This window comes from Apis laboriosa, unplaced genomic scaffold (assembly GCF_014066325.1).
Source record: "Apis laboriosa isolate Shangri-la unplaced genomic scaffold, ASM1406632v1 scaffold38_cov145, whole genome shotgun sequence".
NCBI classification, from domain to species: Eukaryota; Metazoa; Arthropoda; class Insecta; order Hymenoptera; family Apidae; genus Apis; species Apis laboriosa.
The window spans coordinates 2,373,940-2,393,130 of record NW_025223092.1 but is presented as its reverse complement, the minus strand read 5'-3'; the positions used below and the strand labels follow the sequence as shown (position 1 = coordinate 2,393,130).

General features: G+C 31.2%; 2 protein-coding genes across 3 annotated transcripts in view; one reads left to right on the top strand and one right to left on the bottom strand.

Annotated features, from left to right (window-relative positions):
• Nucleotides 1–19,191, bottom strand: part of LOC122715543 (furin-like protease 1) — a 297,202-nt gene that overhangs the window by 194,612 nt on the left and 83,399 nt on the right. The gene's annotated exons all lie outside the window — the stretch shown is intronic.
• Nucleotides 14,027–16,210, top strand: LOC122715545 (multiple inositol polyphosphate phosphatase 1-like). Its single transcript, XM_043937815.1, has 8 exons — nt 14,027–14,201; nt 14,322–14,450; nt 14,546–14,739; nt 14,842–14,964; nt 15,062–15,206; nt 15,289–15,496; nt 15,784–15,996; nt 16,057–16,210. Exons 1-8 carry the CDS (start codon nt 14,027–14,029, stop codon nt 16,208–16,210), a joined length of 1,341 nt encoding a protein of 446 aa, XP_043793750.1.

Sequence of the window (19,191 nt, the reverse complement as noted above, 5' to 3'; positions counted from 1 at the left end):
TAAATTGAAAATTGCGATAAAAATCGCGAGCTTTGCGATTTTCGTGGAATGACGATGGGAAAACACGAAGCGGAACGGAATGTTTGATTTACGTTCCATTATAATTGGTAACATCGAGAATCGTTCCTTTCGAAAGGAAATGGAAGGGTGCATGAAATTATATCGGCGGAATTTCATAAGGATTAATCTTTTTTGTTTTGTCGATCAATCTTTTGATTAATTTAATTCTCTCCGCAAAATTATTTTCTTTTATATAAATTGTGCGCAACGTTATTAAATTCGAAACAACTATTCGAGATATTTCGGGATTACTTTGATGAAAAATTCAATTTGGTGTTATAATATCAATTCAAATGATCTGTTTCTTTTCACGAGCTTCGCTCGTTTCCATTAATTTTCCATTACATTTTTCGCTCTGCTTCATTAATGGAGGTAATGTAATGTAATGTTTTTGGATTATTAATTTGAATTTTATATTTTCAATCAATCCCGTAAGAAAGACTTTAGGTGTCTCTTCGTAAAATTAAAATTGTTTCTTTATTAATGTGATTATCTTGTAAATTTACTTGGATAATTGGAAAACGATTTACGAGTTGAAAAATAATATTATTAATTAAGTACAATCAATAACACTTATATAAATACAGAATATTATTTAGATAAACCAAAGAAAGGTGAATTTATACGAAGAAACTAAGTCAAAAATGTTTTGTTTTCGAATAAATTGATATTGAAAATTCATCGAATCATTGATGAATATTATAGTAGTCTAATATACAAGCTTACGTTTATTTTCTTCTGTAGGGTGAAATTTATACAATTTAAATCACAATAAAGACAAAGAAGAAAATTTACGAAGAAGTAAATGGCATATTTACAAACGAAACTTAAATTCCAAGTCCAAAGCAATGTAATATCACAGAACTAAGAAGAAATTATATAACGTAGCTCTCAAAATTTGGAATCCATAGATTTTCCTAATTTTTCTCCTTTTTGATTTTATATTACATTCATTAAATTATTTTATTATGAACATTTTTTTGTCTTTCAATTAACTCATATAACAATCTATTTCTAAAATAATAAAAAATTGCAAGGAAAAGGTTTTAAAAAATATTTCGCATCCAGAAAAGATTTTTTCTTTTTAAATTAAAAAACAAGAGAAAATTCTCGGCAAAAACTTTTTCCAAAATGGCGTACACATTATACTCCACGATTAATCTCATAAAGTAAATTAAAAGATTAAAATAGTTTCTGTTTCAATTCAAAAAAGATTGCATTCAATTTGTTTTTGAAATGTTAAAATATTGTTTCACAAAAAAATTGGAACGGAGAAATGATGACACGGTTGAATCCAGGGTTACACACCAGTGTTTATCATACAATAATTTAACTTGCATCGAGCAAGATGCAAAGATCGCGCGTGCATTAACTATGGATCGATCTGGATCGTGTTGGCCTCGATTCGTGTTTCGCGTGAGTTTGAAAAAAAAAAAAAAAAGAAAGAAAAAATGGTTCATCCGATGGAATGATCATTTCGATGATAAACATGGGAAAAATACGAGAGAAATCGTTTCCACGATTGTAAATGTTTTGTTACGAATAACCGCTACACGAAAATACATATTTTAACGATTAATGTTTCGATAAATTACGAAGGGATTTCAACATTGCGTTATTTTTACAACATTATTGCTTTACCATTTAAAAATAACAATGAAAAATCTTACCTATCAATTCCTAAATTCTTCTCTTATAAAAATTTTTCCTTATGTCCCCACCAATTATCAAATTTATTTTTATCTCATTATTCCTGAAATACTGAATTTTTTATTGTGGTAAAATTATTCATTATGCACGGCTTAATTAAAGCTTTGATATCTACTGTTTCGTTCGAGAAAAAAATGTGCAATATTCGTAATTAGGTGTACCGTCGAAAAGGGAAATATGAGAGAACGTAATCAGATGCAACTTCTTCTATGCAAAATGAAATTTCTAACTTGATGAAAAAATGAGTTTGAAAATGAAAAAAATCATGAATCGCGAAAAAAGGAAATTATCCAATGAGTTTCGACCTGAATTTTTCTACACTGAATTGTAACCACTGTAAATTTCGTGAATATAATACTAGAAAAAGTGACTTGTGATAGATGATAAAATATATATATATATCATAGAAGCACATGCACATCGACCCGTATTCATCTAATTAATAACGCATGAAATATTAATGCAAGTATTGTAATTAGTGATACGCTTTCGCAAACGTCTTCCCAAGGAATAATATTTCCGTTCGTTGTGCATAAAACAATTCCAAGATAAACGAGAGATAGGAATATAGAATTCAAGGAAGTCAAATTTCAATGAGAAAATCTCAATGATCTGTCTTGGCATTGGTTACGATTTCGATTGACATTTTCAGTAATAACTATATACTAAAACTACAATTGGAAAAAGCAATTGTGTGAACAATTGAGCAGTCATTATTTCCGTCTCGCTTCGTTTAACACGAACTTCAATTAATTACAACCGAGGAATTAGTTAATGGTAATTTTATCACGATAATTTTTCAATTTTTAAAATCTCAGGAATCTTATTATTTTTATTAATTTTCATAATAATAATAATAATAATAATTCGTGAGAAGTATCAAAATTTGTTTTCCAATTATTTGTTTCGAATACATATATATATATATTTCGTATATATTTTTCCTTGCTCTTGAAATTACGTTTGAAAAATCAATTTTTCAATATTTAAAATCGGTGCCAAATTTATGGATACGTAGATTTATGCCCAAGTTTATGGATAAAAATTGGAAAAAAAAAAAAAAAAGAAAAAGAAAAATGAACACAAAAATATAATTTCTGAAACGAAAAAAAGGTAAAGTAATAAAATTGTAAATTTCATTGTCGATAAAATTTTGAATATGGTGAAGAACGATCGATGAATGATAACTTCCTTTTCCTTTTAGTAAAAAAAAAAAAAAAAAAAAAACAGACATTCAATCGCGTACGTGATATTTCACGCTTGATAAAATTTAAAAAAATAATAATATATGTGCAACAAGAGGGAATCACTTTATTTCGTTTATTTTCGAGAAATATTTTTCCGCTTCGCCACACACAAAATTTACTGCAAATATTATGCTTGGATATAAAAAGATATAAATTTATTAATATAACGAAATAAAAAAATTATAATTACTTCAAAAATACATGGATAAAATTTAAGAATGATTTCATCAACTAAAACAAAGAATATTTTTGATATCGCGTATCATCAAATATTAACGTTATTTGCATTTCTGTAGAATTATTTACAGAACTCGATTCCCTGCCATTTCGAGAACAAGTGTACAATCTCGGTGTTCAATCTTAGGAGGAAAAAAAATTGCTGTACGGAAAAAAATATACTTCTGTCAGAAACAAATCATCGCGAAATAAAATAAATCAATCGCGTATCGTGATACACGTTGTCCCTGCATAAACCGCTATCATAAGCAGGATATTAAGGTCAACAGGGTAATGGCGTTTGCCTTGACGGGACAGTTGGTCGCAATTCTCTAATATAACCATTATACGGTATTACGTTGCACCGAGAACGGCTTAAACTTTTCCCATTAATACGAATACGATCGACTTACCGTAAGAAGGAACGAGTTTCGACCAAGGAAAACGGTTGGTATTGTACTCTTGGACGAAGAAATCGAGATATATAATCGAGAGAGAAATTTTCTGTAACCTCTTACCTGGAACAGATGGAAAAAATGAAATTTGATGAATCTTTTGTAATTGTATTAGAGGGATAGAGATAAGATAAAAATAATAAATTAAAAACAAATAATAAAGTATATAAAAAATTCGTTTTTATCATCATCATCATCAATTGTTCCACGAATATTTCGATAATTTTCGAATCGTTGAACATTTATTCTAATTTCAATATTGTTTAATTTATCGTGAGTTTAATTCACTAAACTCTTTTTACATTGTTCAAAATAATTGAAAATTCGTTGTGATTTTTTAATATCTACCCAAACTTTCAATTTTCTAACATCATATAATTTATTAACAAATTATTTAGAGAGATAATTTTATCCGTTACAACTGAAGCATTTAAGTACTAATTTCGATAAATAATATTTTTGTAATTCGAATAATTTGTCGAATTTTCATTCGAACACTCGATTCTAATTTATATAACACTTCTCTTTCATTTTCTATTCTATTTCTTCCACACAATCAAGATTATAGACTTGTAACATTTCTCCAGAATATTCCAATGTCTTACAATCTTGAACTCTTTCTTTCTTTCTCTTTCCTTTTTTGAGAGAGAAAGAACATATCGACAGTCCCGCCATCAGTGGCCTAATGACGCACTAATACCAACGCCAGACATAATACCTTGACGAAGGTAAGCTTCGATACTTTTGAAACGTTAAAAATCTTCTCCGACAGGATTTTATGCTTGCATTAAACATAAGAACCAAAGTCTACGCAAATCTAGAAAATCTTTTTTGTAAAATGAATTATCGTGCTTCTTAGTTCTTAGTTAATTTCTTGAATGTTATTATTTAAATGGTATTTATTTCAAACCTAATTTAATCTCGACTCACGAGTTTCGAGTTTCTACGATTTCAATTATTGTTGTATACACTCCTTGTGTGTATTTCCAACTTATTTTACTTGCAGATATTAATTTTTTATTTTCTTTTGAATTGTCTTGAAATGTAAGATTTATCAAATACATTACTTATTTTAAAAACATTCTTAACTTTTGATTCTTTTATATACAATATTCGTAGAATTGATGTACAAAAAATTGAGCTTTAGAAGAAGCGAGATGGAGAACACTTTGTCTCTATCACAATATAATTTCGCTCTGTCTCTAGTTTTTATCTGGATTTTAAATTATTTGTAATTTAATAAACAAGCTCGGTTCCAATTTTTATACGACAAAAAATATAAAAATATCCCACGAATATATCAACACTGTGTAATATCTAAAATAATATTTATAGAATAAAATAAATTTACATTTCACAAATTGTATTTTCTTTCAAAGATTTACCAAGGTTAAACGGTCTATCTGTATACTGTTGCAACGCATTAAATAAAATGATATTCATGGAAGTGAGCCAACACTGAAAACAATTGTTTCATTAAAAAAAAAACATTTAATTGTTCATATCCTGTCACGGAAATACGATACGTATGCTTACAATATTATTGTAAATTCGTTTTATATCATTTACATCGTTCAATTTAGATAATTGGTAATGTAATAAAATACAATACCACGTGTCGGAACGATAAAATATTTAATTGTACAAAAATAATTCGAATAAAGTGCATTAACTAATTCCTGCGAATAGAATTACACGAAGGTCGAATTGGTGGACAAATGACGATATAAGGGGAATAAAAAGAGGGTCATAAATCGACTTAACGTAATTCGTGGTAAGAGATCATCAGATTTTCCTCTTACGTCGAAATTCATTAGCCTTTGATCACTGATTCATAGCTGAACATAAGCTACGAATTAAATCTACCATAAAAGTCGATGGACAAAGAAGAAAACCCAATAACTGTTTACGTGAGATATCAAGGAGACAAAGCGATTCAAAACCTTTTTTTTCTTGCTGTTTTGTGGCCACACGTAGCCAAGAACGATGACTCCTCCACCCATGCGAACGAACAAACGAGCAAACAAACAAAAAAAAAAAAAAAGAAAGAAAAAAGAAAAAGAAAAGGATAGAAGAATAAATCGCGGAGGCGAAGAACGCCAGGAGGAAAGGAAAAAAAAAAAGTTCCCTCGTGAAAAAGTAGCAACCTACTTCAATTAATTATGCGACAGGCCAGCAATAGTGGCTCTAAATGAAAGCATCAGCCACCAGAGGTCGCATACAAAATGGTTACCTCTCGACATAATTTTTCACCATTTCGCCCGGCTTATCTATACACTGCTAAAACTATCCTTCCCCTCCCTCCTCCTCCTCCTTCTCTCTCCCCATTAATTTACAAAGGAAACGTCCTAGATGCGGCCGTCCTGGATGCACTCGACTGCATCCTAGCTGTAGTACCCGGTCGTTTGCAAGAACGATGAGAGTCGATAAATAAATAATACGAGCTCTCGATACCCGGGCCACAGTACGCCAGCCAACCATGTTATTTCCATACACAGTCCATTCAGGTCACGCGTTTCTTCGGTATACTTTTACCCACTGGATACCCAGCCATCTCTAATGGCAAGATTTGCTTATTTCTTACCGATTCGGAGGAATAATTCTAAATTTCGTGAGAGGATGAAGATTGAGGGAGATCGTTCTAACAAAAGTTAAAGTAACATCAGAATCCAAGGATTAATTCTACAAATGAAAAAAAAAATGGACGAAAAAGAATTATTGTATTTGTTTCATTCCTCGTGCGATACGCGTGAAAAGGAGAAAAAGACGCGATCGCTCGTTGAGAGAGAGAGAGAGAGAGAGTAGGATGGAAAATAATCGTACGCCCGATTTTCTATCGGCGCGAAATCGTCTCCGCCGCATTTCAATTTAAACATTTAATTATCGAAAGTCCGCGCGCAACGAGGTCATCGCGATGGCGGGGAGAGGGGGGGAGGGGTGGAGGAAAAAATCTAGGAAACGTGCCCGCGAATGAGGGAAGAACAGAGAACGAGACGCGACCCAGTTTCCCGGCTTTAAACATGTATACTTGTACTACCTGTGTTTTCCTGTGGAAGCGCATCGCGATTTCCACGATGACCGGCTACGTATCCTATCATCTCCTTTTCTAAGAGTCTCGATCGAGGAAAGAATCATCGGATCATCCCTTCTTGATCGGTCTTACTTTCACGGATATCTGTTTGTGTTGGATATCGTTGAATGCGATGTTACGCGAGCACGTATCTGATAGGTCGATCGGAAAAAGGGACGATTCGATGACGATTTCTGCCTTGCTGTTTTCGAGACGATTTCGATCTTTTTGTTGCGTAATTTACGTGGATCGTTCTTTGGAAATTTCGATTCTTTTCCAATTTTCTTTTTCTTCTTCTTTTTCTTTTAAATTGTTGAAAGGTACAGGAGGAATGTGTTGAATGTGAGGTGAAATGGAATGAATTTGGAATGGTGTTTTATTGAAAATTTTTGTTTGTTGTATTAGAATTATTAGGTTTGTATTATTGTCGAAGGATTATTTGGGGAGGAAATCCATTCAAATTTTCCTCTCTGTGATTTTTTTCACTCGACGAGATTGATACACAGAGGTCCAAGGATCGTTTGAAAATACGTACGAGATAATAATAGGTGTACAAAAATCTGGTGGAATTTAATTTAAGAAAGAATTCAATTAATAATTAATTTAATTAATTAATATAAGAAATAATTAATAATTAATTTAAGAAAGAATTCAATGATATCACATTTTTTTTTTTTTAACTAAGTGTAACGTTATTCAATTGCACAATATTGAATTCTTCCATCTAATTCTTCTCTATTTCACAAAGAAATAAATAGTTATACAATAGTTATACCAAATAATAAATAATAAATTAGAAATTATATTCTAATAAGTTCTGTGTTTCTAAATATTAAGAAAATACAAAAACTATATGAATATCATTTGAAACGATACGATTCCTGTGGTTACATGCAATATAACGCACTTAAAATTGGCATATGTCGGCCAACTTCGAAATATCAGGACGTTTAACTTTGTCCAGAGTCGAGCAGAAAATTGTGGGCAGAAAGTTATCGCGTTTAATCAACTCTCATAATTCACACGGACCTAATTCTTGCTGACTCGTTTCTTGTTCTTCTCAAATCTGATATCTGGAAATCGAATGGTCGTCAGAATTAAAAGACTTGGACGGTGTGTTTTGAGTGGATCACATCTGTTTAATGAAATTAAGAATCTCTCTTCTTTCAAAATTTTTCCCAGATGAAATTTCAAGCAAAATTCTGGAAGATTATCTTTTTAAATAAAGAACATTTTTTCTGTAAATTATTTTTAATTAAAATTTAAAGAAAAAGGAAACTTCATATATCTTTTGAAATTTCAAATGAAATTTTAGTAAATTATAGTTTTAAATATTCGATAATTCTTCTTCAAAATTTCTTTCAATTGAAAATCCAAGAAAAATTTCCAGGAAATTGCTATTTTTAAATAATCATAAAAGAAGTACGAATGTTTATATATACGTTTTTTTGTAATTCAAAATTTTTCCAAAACTCTTTGAATAAAAATTTCAAGGGAAATTGCGTATAAGTGAAATGAATTCTCAAGATACATTTATTTCCTTTCTTCTCTTTTTCGAGAAAATCGAGAAAATTGTGAACGATCATCTTTTTAAATAATAAATATTTCTCTTCCAAAAGTTTTTCAATTTAAATTTCAAGCAAAATCATAAAAGATTATTCCTTTAACCGCGAAAAAAAAAAAAGAATCTCAAAACCTTTTTAAAAATTTTTCGAAAGTTCAAGTAAGATTCTAGGTATCTACTTTTAAGTAATAGACATTTCTTTTTCAGAGTCTCTTCTATTGAAATCTCGTGCGAAATTCGAAAAAAGAAAAAAAAAAAAGGAGTAAAATAAAATCATCGTCGAGAATGAACAGATAATTTAATTGAAATTTTCCTGGATGAAAAAAAGAATTAAAAAAAATTTCAAGGCTGTATGCCTCCTATATGACTGCGATGTTGCTAAAAATCACTACTGCAAAATGACTGATATACAATTTCCATGTGCAAACAAACCGACAAAGTTTCCAAGAGCAAATAAGTAACTAATGCATTTTATTGATCCCAAGTTCGCTTCAGCGCGAAAGTAAATTCACGAAACAGTCGTATTGGAAAAACATATACGTAAAGTTTCGAAACTGGTGACCAATAAACCGACACAGAGCTTTCAAGCGATGAACCTAATTTCCAAAGTGTAAAACGCTTAAATTCGTTAACTTTATATTACTCTGTTTCCAAATAATTGGCGATATTTAATTTCCAGAGTTCACTTTTCTCCCCAGATAAAATCTATCCATTATATTATTATTAAAAATTCAAGTTTCTCGTCGCAAATATTTGCCGCATATTATTTCAACATTTTCTAATATATTTTACCAATTATTTTCGCCTACATTTGTCGAAACTCGTTTACTAAATCTATATAAAGATATAAAGATATATTATTTTTTTTAGAAACGAGGTCAACCCACAACGATATATGCTATATTTTCGACAATGAGAAAAACCGTAGAACATTTGTTAACCGTTCTTAATTGCCAATTACAGTTCGTAACGAGATGCGCGCGAAATGAATCAATCGAATCTTTCAAACTAAATTCGAAGCGGGCCACGATCGTCAAAAATTCGAACTGTCAAACATTCGTAATCATTCCTATCCTTAGAAATTCAATATAATAATTCTCTCTCCTCCCTTTTCAACTGTTGCTTAACAAAATTCTCAAAAATTATCCTTGTGATTATTCCATTTGTAATATACATATATTAATATATACTCGATATAATCTAATTCTAAACCATTTCACATTCGAACAATAAATTTTTAACAATGTTAATCGTTTAAAATTTAAAGAATACAATACCAATTTTCCAAAATTATAATTCACAGTTCACATAATTATTCGCAACATTTTTCTTTTTTTTTTTTTTTTTTTTTTTNTGAATTCTTGAAACTCCAGATCGTTGAAGCGCGATTTTTCGTTACGTGCCGCGTGCTCGGGGGGGGGGAGGGGTGAGGTTTTTTTAATTAAATTAAATTAGCGTCGAGGGGGTTTACACGCCGCGGCGGCACAACGGGCGGCCGTTTGCACAACGATACCTGGGAGGGAAAAAATTTTGAAGCGGATCCTAAATTTTCTACCCGTGAATCGCAGCCGCACAATGCGCGCATATTACGGAGGAGGGCAGGCAGAATTCGCGTGGCCCGTGCTCGAAATTGAATTTACAAACGAGGAAATAAACGAGCCATTCGACAACCATGTCGTTTACGCAGCAACGATTTTTTAAACAGGGCGCCGTGTAGAAAATTAATGTGTGTGTGTGTGTATGTGTGTGTGTGTGTGTGTAACAACTTTTGCAAATTTTTCGATAGGGTGAGAAATATTCTTGATATTCGTCGAGAGGAAAAATTTAAAAAATGAACTAGAATTGAACTATCAATTTGGCTCTTCTCAGCGTTAAGAAAAGTGTAATGATAATTTGTTGATAGAGGTCGCATGAAGGTCAACTTTGTTTTTTTTTTTTTTAAATTGAATCATACATTTTTATCACTATTGCCATTTATCCGAGCATTTTAAGACGCGTGTAATGGTCTATGGTTCAAGGTTAATCAAGATCACTGAAGGTCAACTGCAATGAGAAAATAATTTAGTTTTATGTAAGAGATAAGATTATTAATTGCGATAATAGAAATCATCGAATGTAACGAATATTCTTTTATAATAATTTCTCTTTCTCTTTCTACGTATAAATTTATCCATAATTGATAAGAGGAAAGATATTAATTTTTTTCGATCCAAAATGTTCAATTTTTTTTTCTTTTTAATTCCTCTAAAGTGTTTCCCGGATTTGATAACGCGTTGGTTTTCTTGAAACATATGCATATAGGAATTATTCAGATTCCGCGTATTTATTCAATGATCAAAATGCAAATCATTTTCGGTTTATATAATTCCATTCTCACCGGTGTCTCGAAATTACACTTTCATGCGGTGTACAACAATGTCCAGTTGGTTACGAGCATTAAAACGGGTGGCCACGATATTTTGAATAAAATAACAATCCCTTTGTATTTTAATAAAAGAGCTGGTTGATTGTAGAACATACGTGGTCGAGTCAAATGTTATTCAAATTGATACCTTTCGTCAAATTCAATAAAACTCGCTTCCCTATTCCGATTATATTTTACGGCGAGTTGAATAAATCTTCAATTTAATTGAACAAAAAAGGAAAAAGAATTAATTTCGAGAAATTAACGCTAAAATAAAATCGCAAAAGAAATGGTTCGTTTATAGAAATATAGATCGTGTCACTTTATTAGACTTTATCAGAAAATCTTGGGGCGACGATTTTTGTGCCAAGAATTTAAGAAAATAATGTAATATCGTGTAACGTAAATGACGCGTTATTATCGATCGTTTTTTATGGAAATGAAAAAAAAAAGGGGGAAAGAATCACGGTATAATCCGCTATGTTTAGAATGTAATTATTTGCAATTTATAAGCAATGCAAATTTTTAACATAAAATAATTAGATAATAAGTTGTAACCGAGAATATCTTTTCCAGACTTGAAAAATTATGTGTTTACACGCGCAAACAACTGGAGGAATTCAACTGAACGTTTTAGTTAATCATATAGATGGAATAGCAGACATTTATATACGCATAATTGGAATTTGTGTTCGTGCCGCGAAACAGACATTTCTCCGGTATTCGTTTCTGAATCAGCGATTCAGGAAACGGTGCGTATAAAATTTCGTTAATTTTCGTTTCATGCAAATAAATTTTTTACATTTTCAACAAAATTTTCCCTCGATTATCACGATTCACAAACGATCGATTAATCCAATTTGATTAATTTTTAAATAAAACGAAACAGTATATAAGGCAAGCTTTATAAATTTCAATTGTATTTAAATTTTTGAAAAAAATTTTAACCTCTTTATATTGTAAAAATATAATCAAAATACATAATTAATAAAAGTTGAATTAATTAACATTATTCTTACAGTAAGCATATATATATTATTATTATTATTATTATTCAATTTCTTATTTCAAAATATTTATCAATATTACGTCTTTAAATTTCTTCGATGACAATTTTCAATTAGTTATTGGAGACAAACAGTTCTCTATTCTTTGAAATGATATCTCATGTATCAATTTTTCATATATACGTTTCACGACATCGTAAACGCGATATTGAAAGTTTAAATCCGATAATAAAAATGAACATCTATAATTACCGAGGTATAATAATCAATGATCAGTATAAAGTAATTGAAAGGTGTAATAGGGACACTATTAAAACAGTCATATATTTCTGTTAATTACGTTCTACGTTACGAAGAATTCTATCGATTCTTCGACAATTCTTCTAACCGTAAACCTTTTAATATCTTTCCCCGTTGTTAAGCATAAGTAACACTTTTACAATATGTTTGGAAAAAATGAAAGGCTCTGTTGCACGATCGAATTTCATGAAAAAGAAAAATCACAAAGTAAAAATCGCACATTACCAAAAAAAAAAAAAAAAAAAATATCTTTAATCAAAATTTCATTTTTCCGCGAATCGAAGAAAGTTGCGTGAAATATTTCAAACGCGACAACCACGGTGAAATCGATGAGAGAGAAAGAAAGAAGAAAAAGTGATCGTCGATAAAATTTACTTCGATTCGATTCGCACCACTGAGAAATCTATAGCATTCGTTTAGAAAAAGTTTTATCAAAGATTTTTTAACCTCTTTTTAAATCAACGTGTTAGACCAATCTTCGGAAAGTTCTCAATTTTCTTGATTAGAGATCGAACAAAACACCCTGTTAACCCTTTTTTTATTTTACTATCTGAAACGTGGTTCAGAGAGTGGAATATAAAGTAATGAAAATCGAATTTAAACGTTTTCGTGGAAGTTGCAATTGGCTTTGCCAGATTTTTCGTTTGTGCAAGATAAACAATTTCGAGCAATTTATATTCATTGTTCATTGTAAATTCACTTTACAAGAAGTGTATCAGTTAAATAAAACAATTTGTATTCTCAATTTATCGTTCTAAAGAAGGTAAATAAATGCAATAAAAAAATTTTTTTACGAGCTGAAGTTAATAAATTAATAAAATTTTGATATACTGTCGATATTTTTATTTTAGGCACAGTTTTATCTAGAGATTCAACACGGTGAATAGTGAAGAAGAATGAAATGTGGACAATTTAAAATTTTGCAAAATTAATATTCAAAAGATGGCAATAAATTTTAATAGTAAAAAAGAAGTAAAGAAAATGCTTGACTGAAAATTTGAGCATTGATTTTATCTTCTAAAAATATTCCAGTATCGATAACGATCAATGAAATAGAAGAATATATCTTTAAGGATATTATGAAATATGAATTAATCCAGAATTATAATGGTATATGGAATTAGAGAGAGAGAGAAAACTTAAAATTTCTGTATAATAACCGATGTTCGACGTGATAAACGAAAAAGAAAAAGAAGAAGAAGAAGAAGAAGAAGAAGAAGAAGAAATGATTAAATATTTTAATTACCATTCATTCCCAGATATAAAATTGTGATTTCTATTAATTCATTCGCTCAATCATTCATTCTTTCACAATTTTATTGGGCGTTTTAATCGTATTGTTTTCCATCGCATTATTGTAGGTAATGAAATCAGACATTTTAATTGAATTTTTTACTGTTACAGCTTTAGAGATTGTACACAAAGGTATCATGTCACGTGCAGCTTATCTTGGCCACTTACGATACGTTCTAAATATAACAAAGTATTCTAAACAGTGGCAATTGAGACATACAACAAAATCATTCTTAGTATGTTGTAAATTATTCTAAATTATTATTATTCTTATTTCCTTTCTCCTCGCTTCCACGTAATTATCAATTTTAACGCGTGCTCCAAAATAATTCGATAAATCGTGCAAAGCAATAAGAGGTAAGGCTACTAATAAACTCGTTCCTATAAAAGAAGGGAACGTACGCGTTGAATCGCTCAATCACAGAAGGTGTACAGCAGTGTTCGGACAATCGTTGAAACGTTGATAAATTGTACGTACCACAAAAGATGCACATATATATATATATATATATATATATATATATATTCTAAATTCTATTCTCTGTTAATTCTAAATTCATCCTCTTCTTAACAATAATAATCGAATTTTAATAAATATATATCTTTCTCAATCCACGATAATAATATCTATATCGTTCGAATTAATCGAATTTAATACACAATTTACTTTGTCATTTCTTCCAGGGATTATCTCGAAAATATGCAGAGCGATAAAATCATATTAATTGCGACGTTAATCGCAATTTTGTGCTTGGAAGGTCATTTAATCGTGGGTGAATATTGCTACGCTGACGATCCAAATCCTTACTTGTTGTTCGGTATCAGAACAGCATATAAGAATGTTCGCGGCACGATAACCGATTCCATGATACCAAGTAGGTATAACAAAATTATTATTCACGGATAAATTCATCGTTTTCTTATTATTCCCATTTTTTTCTTTTTTTCTTTTTTTTTTTTTTTTTTTTTTTTTTTCATTCCATTCTCTCGCCTAGACTGCGAGCCATTGCAGATTTGGATGTTGTTGAAACATGGAAGTATATCACCGCCTAAATATTGGAGCATGAGGCTGAAAGATGATAATAATATGGAAATTATTAAACGTGACCTCGCGCATAGCAAAGGTTCGAATATTGTGTATATAAATATATATATATATATAATATAACGTTTATACGATGTGTTTCGACGTAATCCGTTAAACGTTTCCGTTAAACAGCGGGACGAATGTGTCAAAAAGATTACGAAAGGATCAAGCATTGGAATAATTACGAGTACATCGATAAAACGAAGGTATGGATATTATCGAAGGAGGGTGAACTGGGAATGATGAGGCTTGGCCAACGATTGAAGACCTATTTCCCGGAACTGATCCAATGCCGCCCTGTCAATACGTTGAAGAAGCAATACTATGTAAATCCTTGAAAAAAAAAAAAAAAAAAAAAAAAAAACGTGATTAACATCCAACCAAATTTTTCTATCTAACAATATTCACATTGATTTCTGACGCTTCAGTTCAGGGCAATGAACGCTCAACGATCGATAGCCAGCATGAGATCCTTAATCAAAGGTCTTTTCGGTAACATAAACTTGGACAACGTGGATATAAGGAACACATCCCACGATAAAATATTGCAGGTTTCTATTCTAATATATAATTAAATCGTATCGTAAGTTGAGAAATAATGTTCGATCACCGTATATGTATATATATATATAAGTATACAATTTCCAGTACCATCTTACCCAAAGAGAATTTTTCGACTATTACAACACGAGGGATCTCTTCATATTCAACGACGAATTTCGCAAAATGATCAACGGCATTCGTCAAAGATACGACTTGTCGAGCGATCCTGCCCATTTCATTTACGCTTTCGGTATAAATCCTCTTGTTTTTATTATTATCCTTTATTTATTAAACTTATTATTAAATTTAATCTGAATCGTTGATCGACCCAGACCAACTCCTCGATGCGAATTACGTTTGCATGCGTGAGACATCTTGGTATCCGGACGTAAAGTCTCCATGGTGTGCCATGTTTACGAAGGAAGAGCTGAAATTCTTCGCCATATACATCGATCGATATCTGTATCGTTCACCCCCATACTTTCAAAAACACACCCAAGCTGCGTGTCCAATTCTGAAGGACTTGTACATTCACTTTACGTAAGTAGCATCGTTTAAAATCAGGTACTCGAATTTCTTTTTCTTAGCCTGTAACTAAAATTCTAAAAATTTTTACAAAGATTTAGATTATTTTTAACGTCTTGGGGAAAATATCGAAAATTTTGAGTTAAAGTCCAAACTTAATTTTTAATTTCTATTTAATATCGATTAAATAATTTCACGGATCCATCTAATTCATTATCTACCAGATATCTCGTAGAGTATATGCTTGGAAAGATGATAATCGCGGAGAATTAATTGCACGGATTAATATGATGAATTTTCAGGAATTTGGAAAAGGGGAACGTGCACGAAGAGCCGAAAGGTATATTTTACTTCGGCGATTTCCACTCGTTGATGTTCTTCTACAGCTTATTGGGACACCTGGACGGTGACGCGCCTATGCCGCTTAATTTCACCCTTCACGACTTGAGAAACAGAAAATACGATCTAAGCTATCTGATACCGTACAACGGGAACGTAGCGGCCGTCTTTTACAAGTAATAATTTTGATATTATTTCATCCCACAACGATCTCACGTCCCGACAATTATTTTCAGATGCAGCGACGGTTTCAAGGTGAAATTGTACTCGAACGAGAGACCTCTTAATTACAAAGGATGCCCTCAAGGTACATGCGAGTGGGGTTATTTCAAGAAAGTATTGAGGAACATCGCGCTCAAGTGTAATGTAGATTTATGTAACTTACCTTAAATTTTACTTTAATAATGTTGTCGAGTAGTAAAAACGTTATGTAAAAGATTCGTGGTGCCACGTGAAACGTTATATGCTTGGAATCAGTAAAATTTGGACAAAGGTAATACTTAGCTGATGATGATGACACGACAGGGTCATACGTTGTAACGCATTCCCAAACTTTTGTCACGTTTAACTTCATAGAATCATTGCAATTTTTGTTACACTTTTCAACGACTTTTGAATCAACGGTATAATATTGTATAACAGTATATTTTATTTATATATATATATATATGTATGTATATTTAATTCGACTTGTCGCCTATATAATTTTCGAACGTATACGATATATAAATATATATTTGCACGATCGACTTTCCAATTCCATAAATGGATTACTGCTACGATTTTACTATAGTGTAAAATATACGTAGATTGTACGCGTTGAAAGCGACGAAAAACTTGACAATCTTGTTGTTGTCAATGAACAACTTGAATTAACGCTGATAGATATATGTGTATATATGTTGCAATGAATGATATCTAAAGTAAGTTGAAACATTGAATATTGAATAATTTTAGTGAAATTAGAAATTAGAATTTTAATCGAATCCATCGAGAATATAATTTTAAAATTGAAATTTCTTCAAAATTATCATTAATTCGGAAATACAATACTCAACGAAATAAAAGAAACACTAAATTGTAATGGAAAAAAATTGTCGATCTTTCAACTCTTGTAACTTTGTGATAAAAAGTCGTAGAGCATTTTGTCTTGCCTGATTTTAAAGCGTCAAGCTTCTTCAATATCTCCTCCTCGATAAGCCATCTATCAAGTTTCCATTGTAAAAAATGAGAAAGTTCATACTCTTTACAAAATTTTACAAGAAAACTTCATACTCTTTTTCAAAATTTTTACAAATTCAAACGCCTCTACCGACATTAAACAAATTCTTTTCAAGATTGAATCCATCAAATCCGTGGATTTGAAGATTGGAATTTGAACAAATTGATGTACGATCTTTTTTTTTTTTTGAATTTTAAACAAAAGACATATGGCATCGATAAATTAAGAAATTAGGAATGGCTTATAAAATTATCACAACAACTAGAATTTCATTCCCTCAATAATTTCCAAATTTCATTAACAGTAATTTATTATTTCATTGTCCATAAAATTTAATAGCAATTATTCGAAAAACAATAATAATCCTGTTTTATAAGCTTCATTTACGCGCCAAATCGTGACGTCACATTAGCTGCGTATCACGTGACACGATGCAACGCTCCGCATTGGTGGAAACTCGACCACGTGACACATCACGCCTATATAGTGGAGAACAAGGTGACGTATATATATTCTGCTCTTCTGATTCGTCACAGGGGAATCGAGTCATTTTAGCAGAAGGAGTAGCATAAACAACATTGAACAAACAATTTCGTATCGTTATGGACAATAAGGATTGACGAATTATCACCATTCTTTAATATTAATTTTTTTTAACATTTTTTTTATGGCAGAAATTCAAATTCATCCTTGTTGATATAGTCATATTGATAATTTATCATTCCACGAAACTAGGAATAGATGGCGCACGATTTGCTTGATGGCAGTGAACGAGGATCTCTTTCGTTTCGTTCCTCGTGGCAACGTGACGACTTTCGCTTTCTAAATCGCCGGGACTGTAAACATCTGCAGCGAGAACAGTGATTTTTAACAGAGATTGAGTCACTGCATTGCATAATGACGCTGATTATGCGGCGTTTCTTACGCGTGAAAAAGTCAGGTCGCAAAAGGCCTGGAGCACTGTGCAAATGATCAGAATCCGTGAAATGGGCGTTTTCATAAAGGTGCAGGACGATTTTAACAACTGGAACGGGTTTAATTATTTTATTCCACTCGCCAATAAATCGAAATTTCTAAATCTTATTTCAGAATTCGTTCATCGAGAAATTTAAAGGTATATTTATAGAGAATATTTTATAGGCACATGAAATATTGACTAACTATAAATTTAATATTATAAGGTCTATTTGAATCGGCATACTCTCCTTTTTAACACCATGTGTGTACAGGTAATGCTTTCTTTCTGTTTTCAACGAACTGAAATGAAAACGATTATTTTTAAATAAAGAAAAAAAAACACAAGTTGACAAACAACGAAAACATTAAGTCGAGAAATTAAACATGATTGCAACGATAATTGAATTCCACGAGAAAATGAAATTTTATTATCTGAAAAATACGTTGCATAATAAATTTCCACAAAAAATATTACCAATTTTTCACGTTTCTCTTTTTCACGCTCAAGCAATATTAACTAAATTTCAAACATCAATATATATATTTAAAATCTAACATTCCACAAATAAACTAAAAATCCTTCATATTCTATAATATTTTTATATTATTGTGATAACAAAACTAGACGCAATTATAAAATAACAATTAAACGATGATCGAAGGCGAATGATCAGGTGAAACGAGTTGAACGAAAGAAAATTAACGAGAGAAATTTAATGATGTTTTTTTCATTTTCGACCAAAGAGAAAAACAAATCCGGTTATTTACGTTTGATCATCGCGCCCAAATAAACAACAGATTCTTTCTGATAATTGTATCGAGCACCTGTTAAAGAACACGAAATTCCATTTCCATTTGTTTCAAACAACAATTAAAACACGTTTATAAAGCCCGTTTTCATTGGTCTCGTTATTAAAGAATGACAACTCGTATTTCACCCCTCTATTTTTTCACTACTTATTTTTCACTTACTTCTTTCTTCTCAGTTCCTTCTTGATCCCATGGTTTTGATTAACGATCAATTAGACTCGTCATTCTGGAGGGCGTCACAATCGACACGTGGAGAAAAATAAAGGGACGAGAGGAGAGAGAGAGAGGAGAGAGAGAGAGAGAGAGAGAGAGAGAGAGAGAGAGAGAGAGAGAGAGAGAGAGAGAGAGAGAGAGAGAGAGAGAGAGAGAGAGAGAGAGAGAG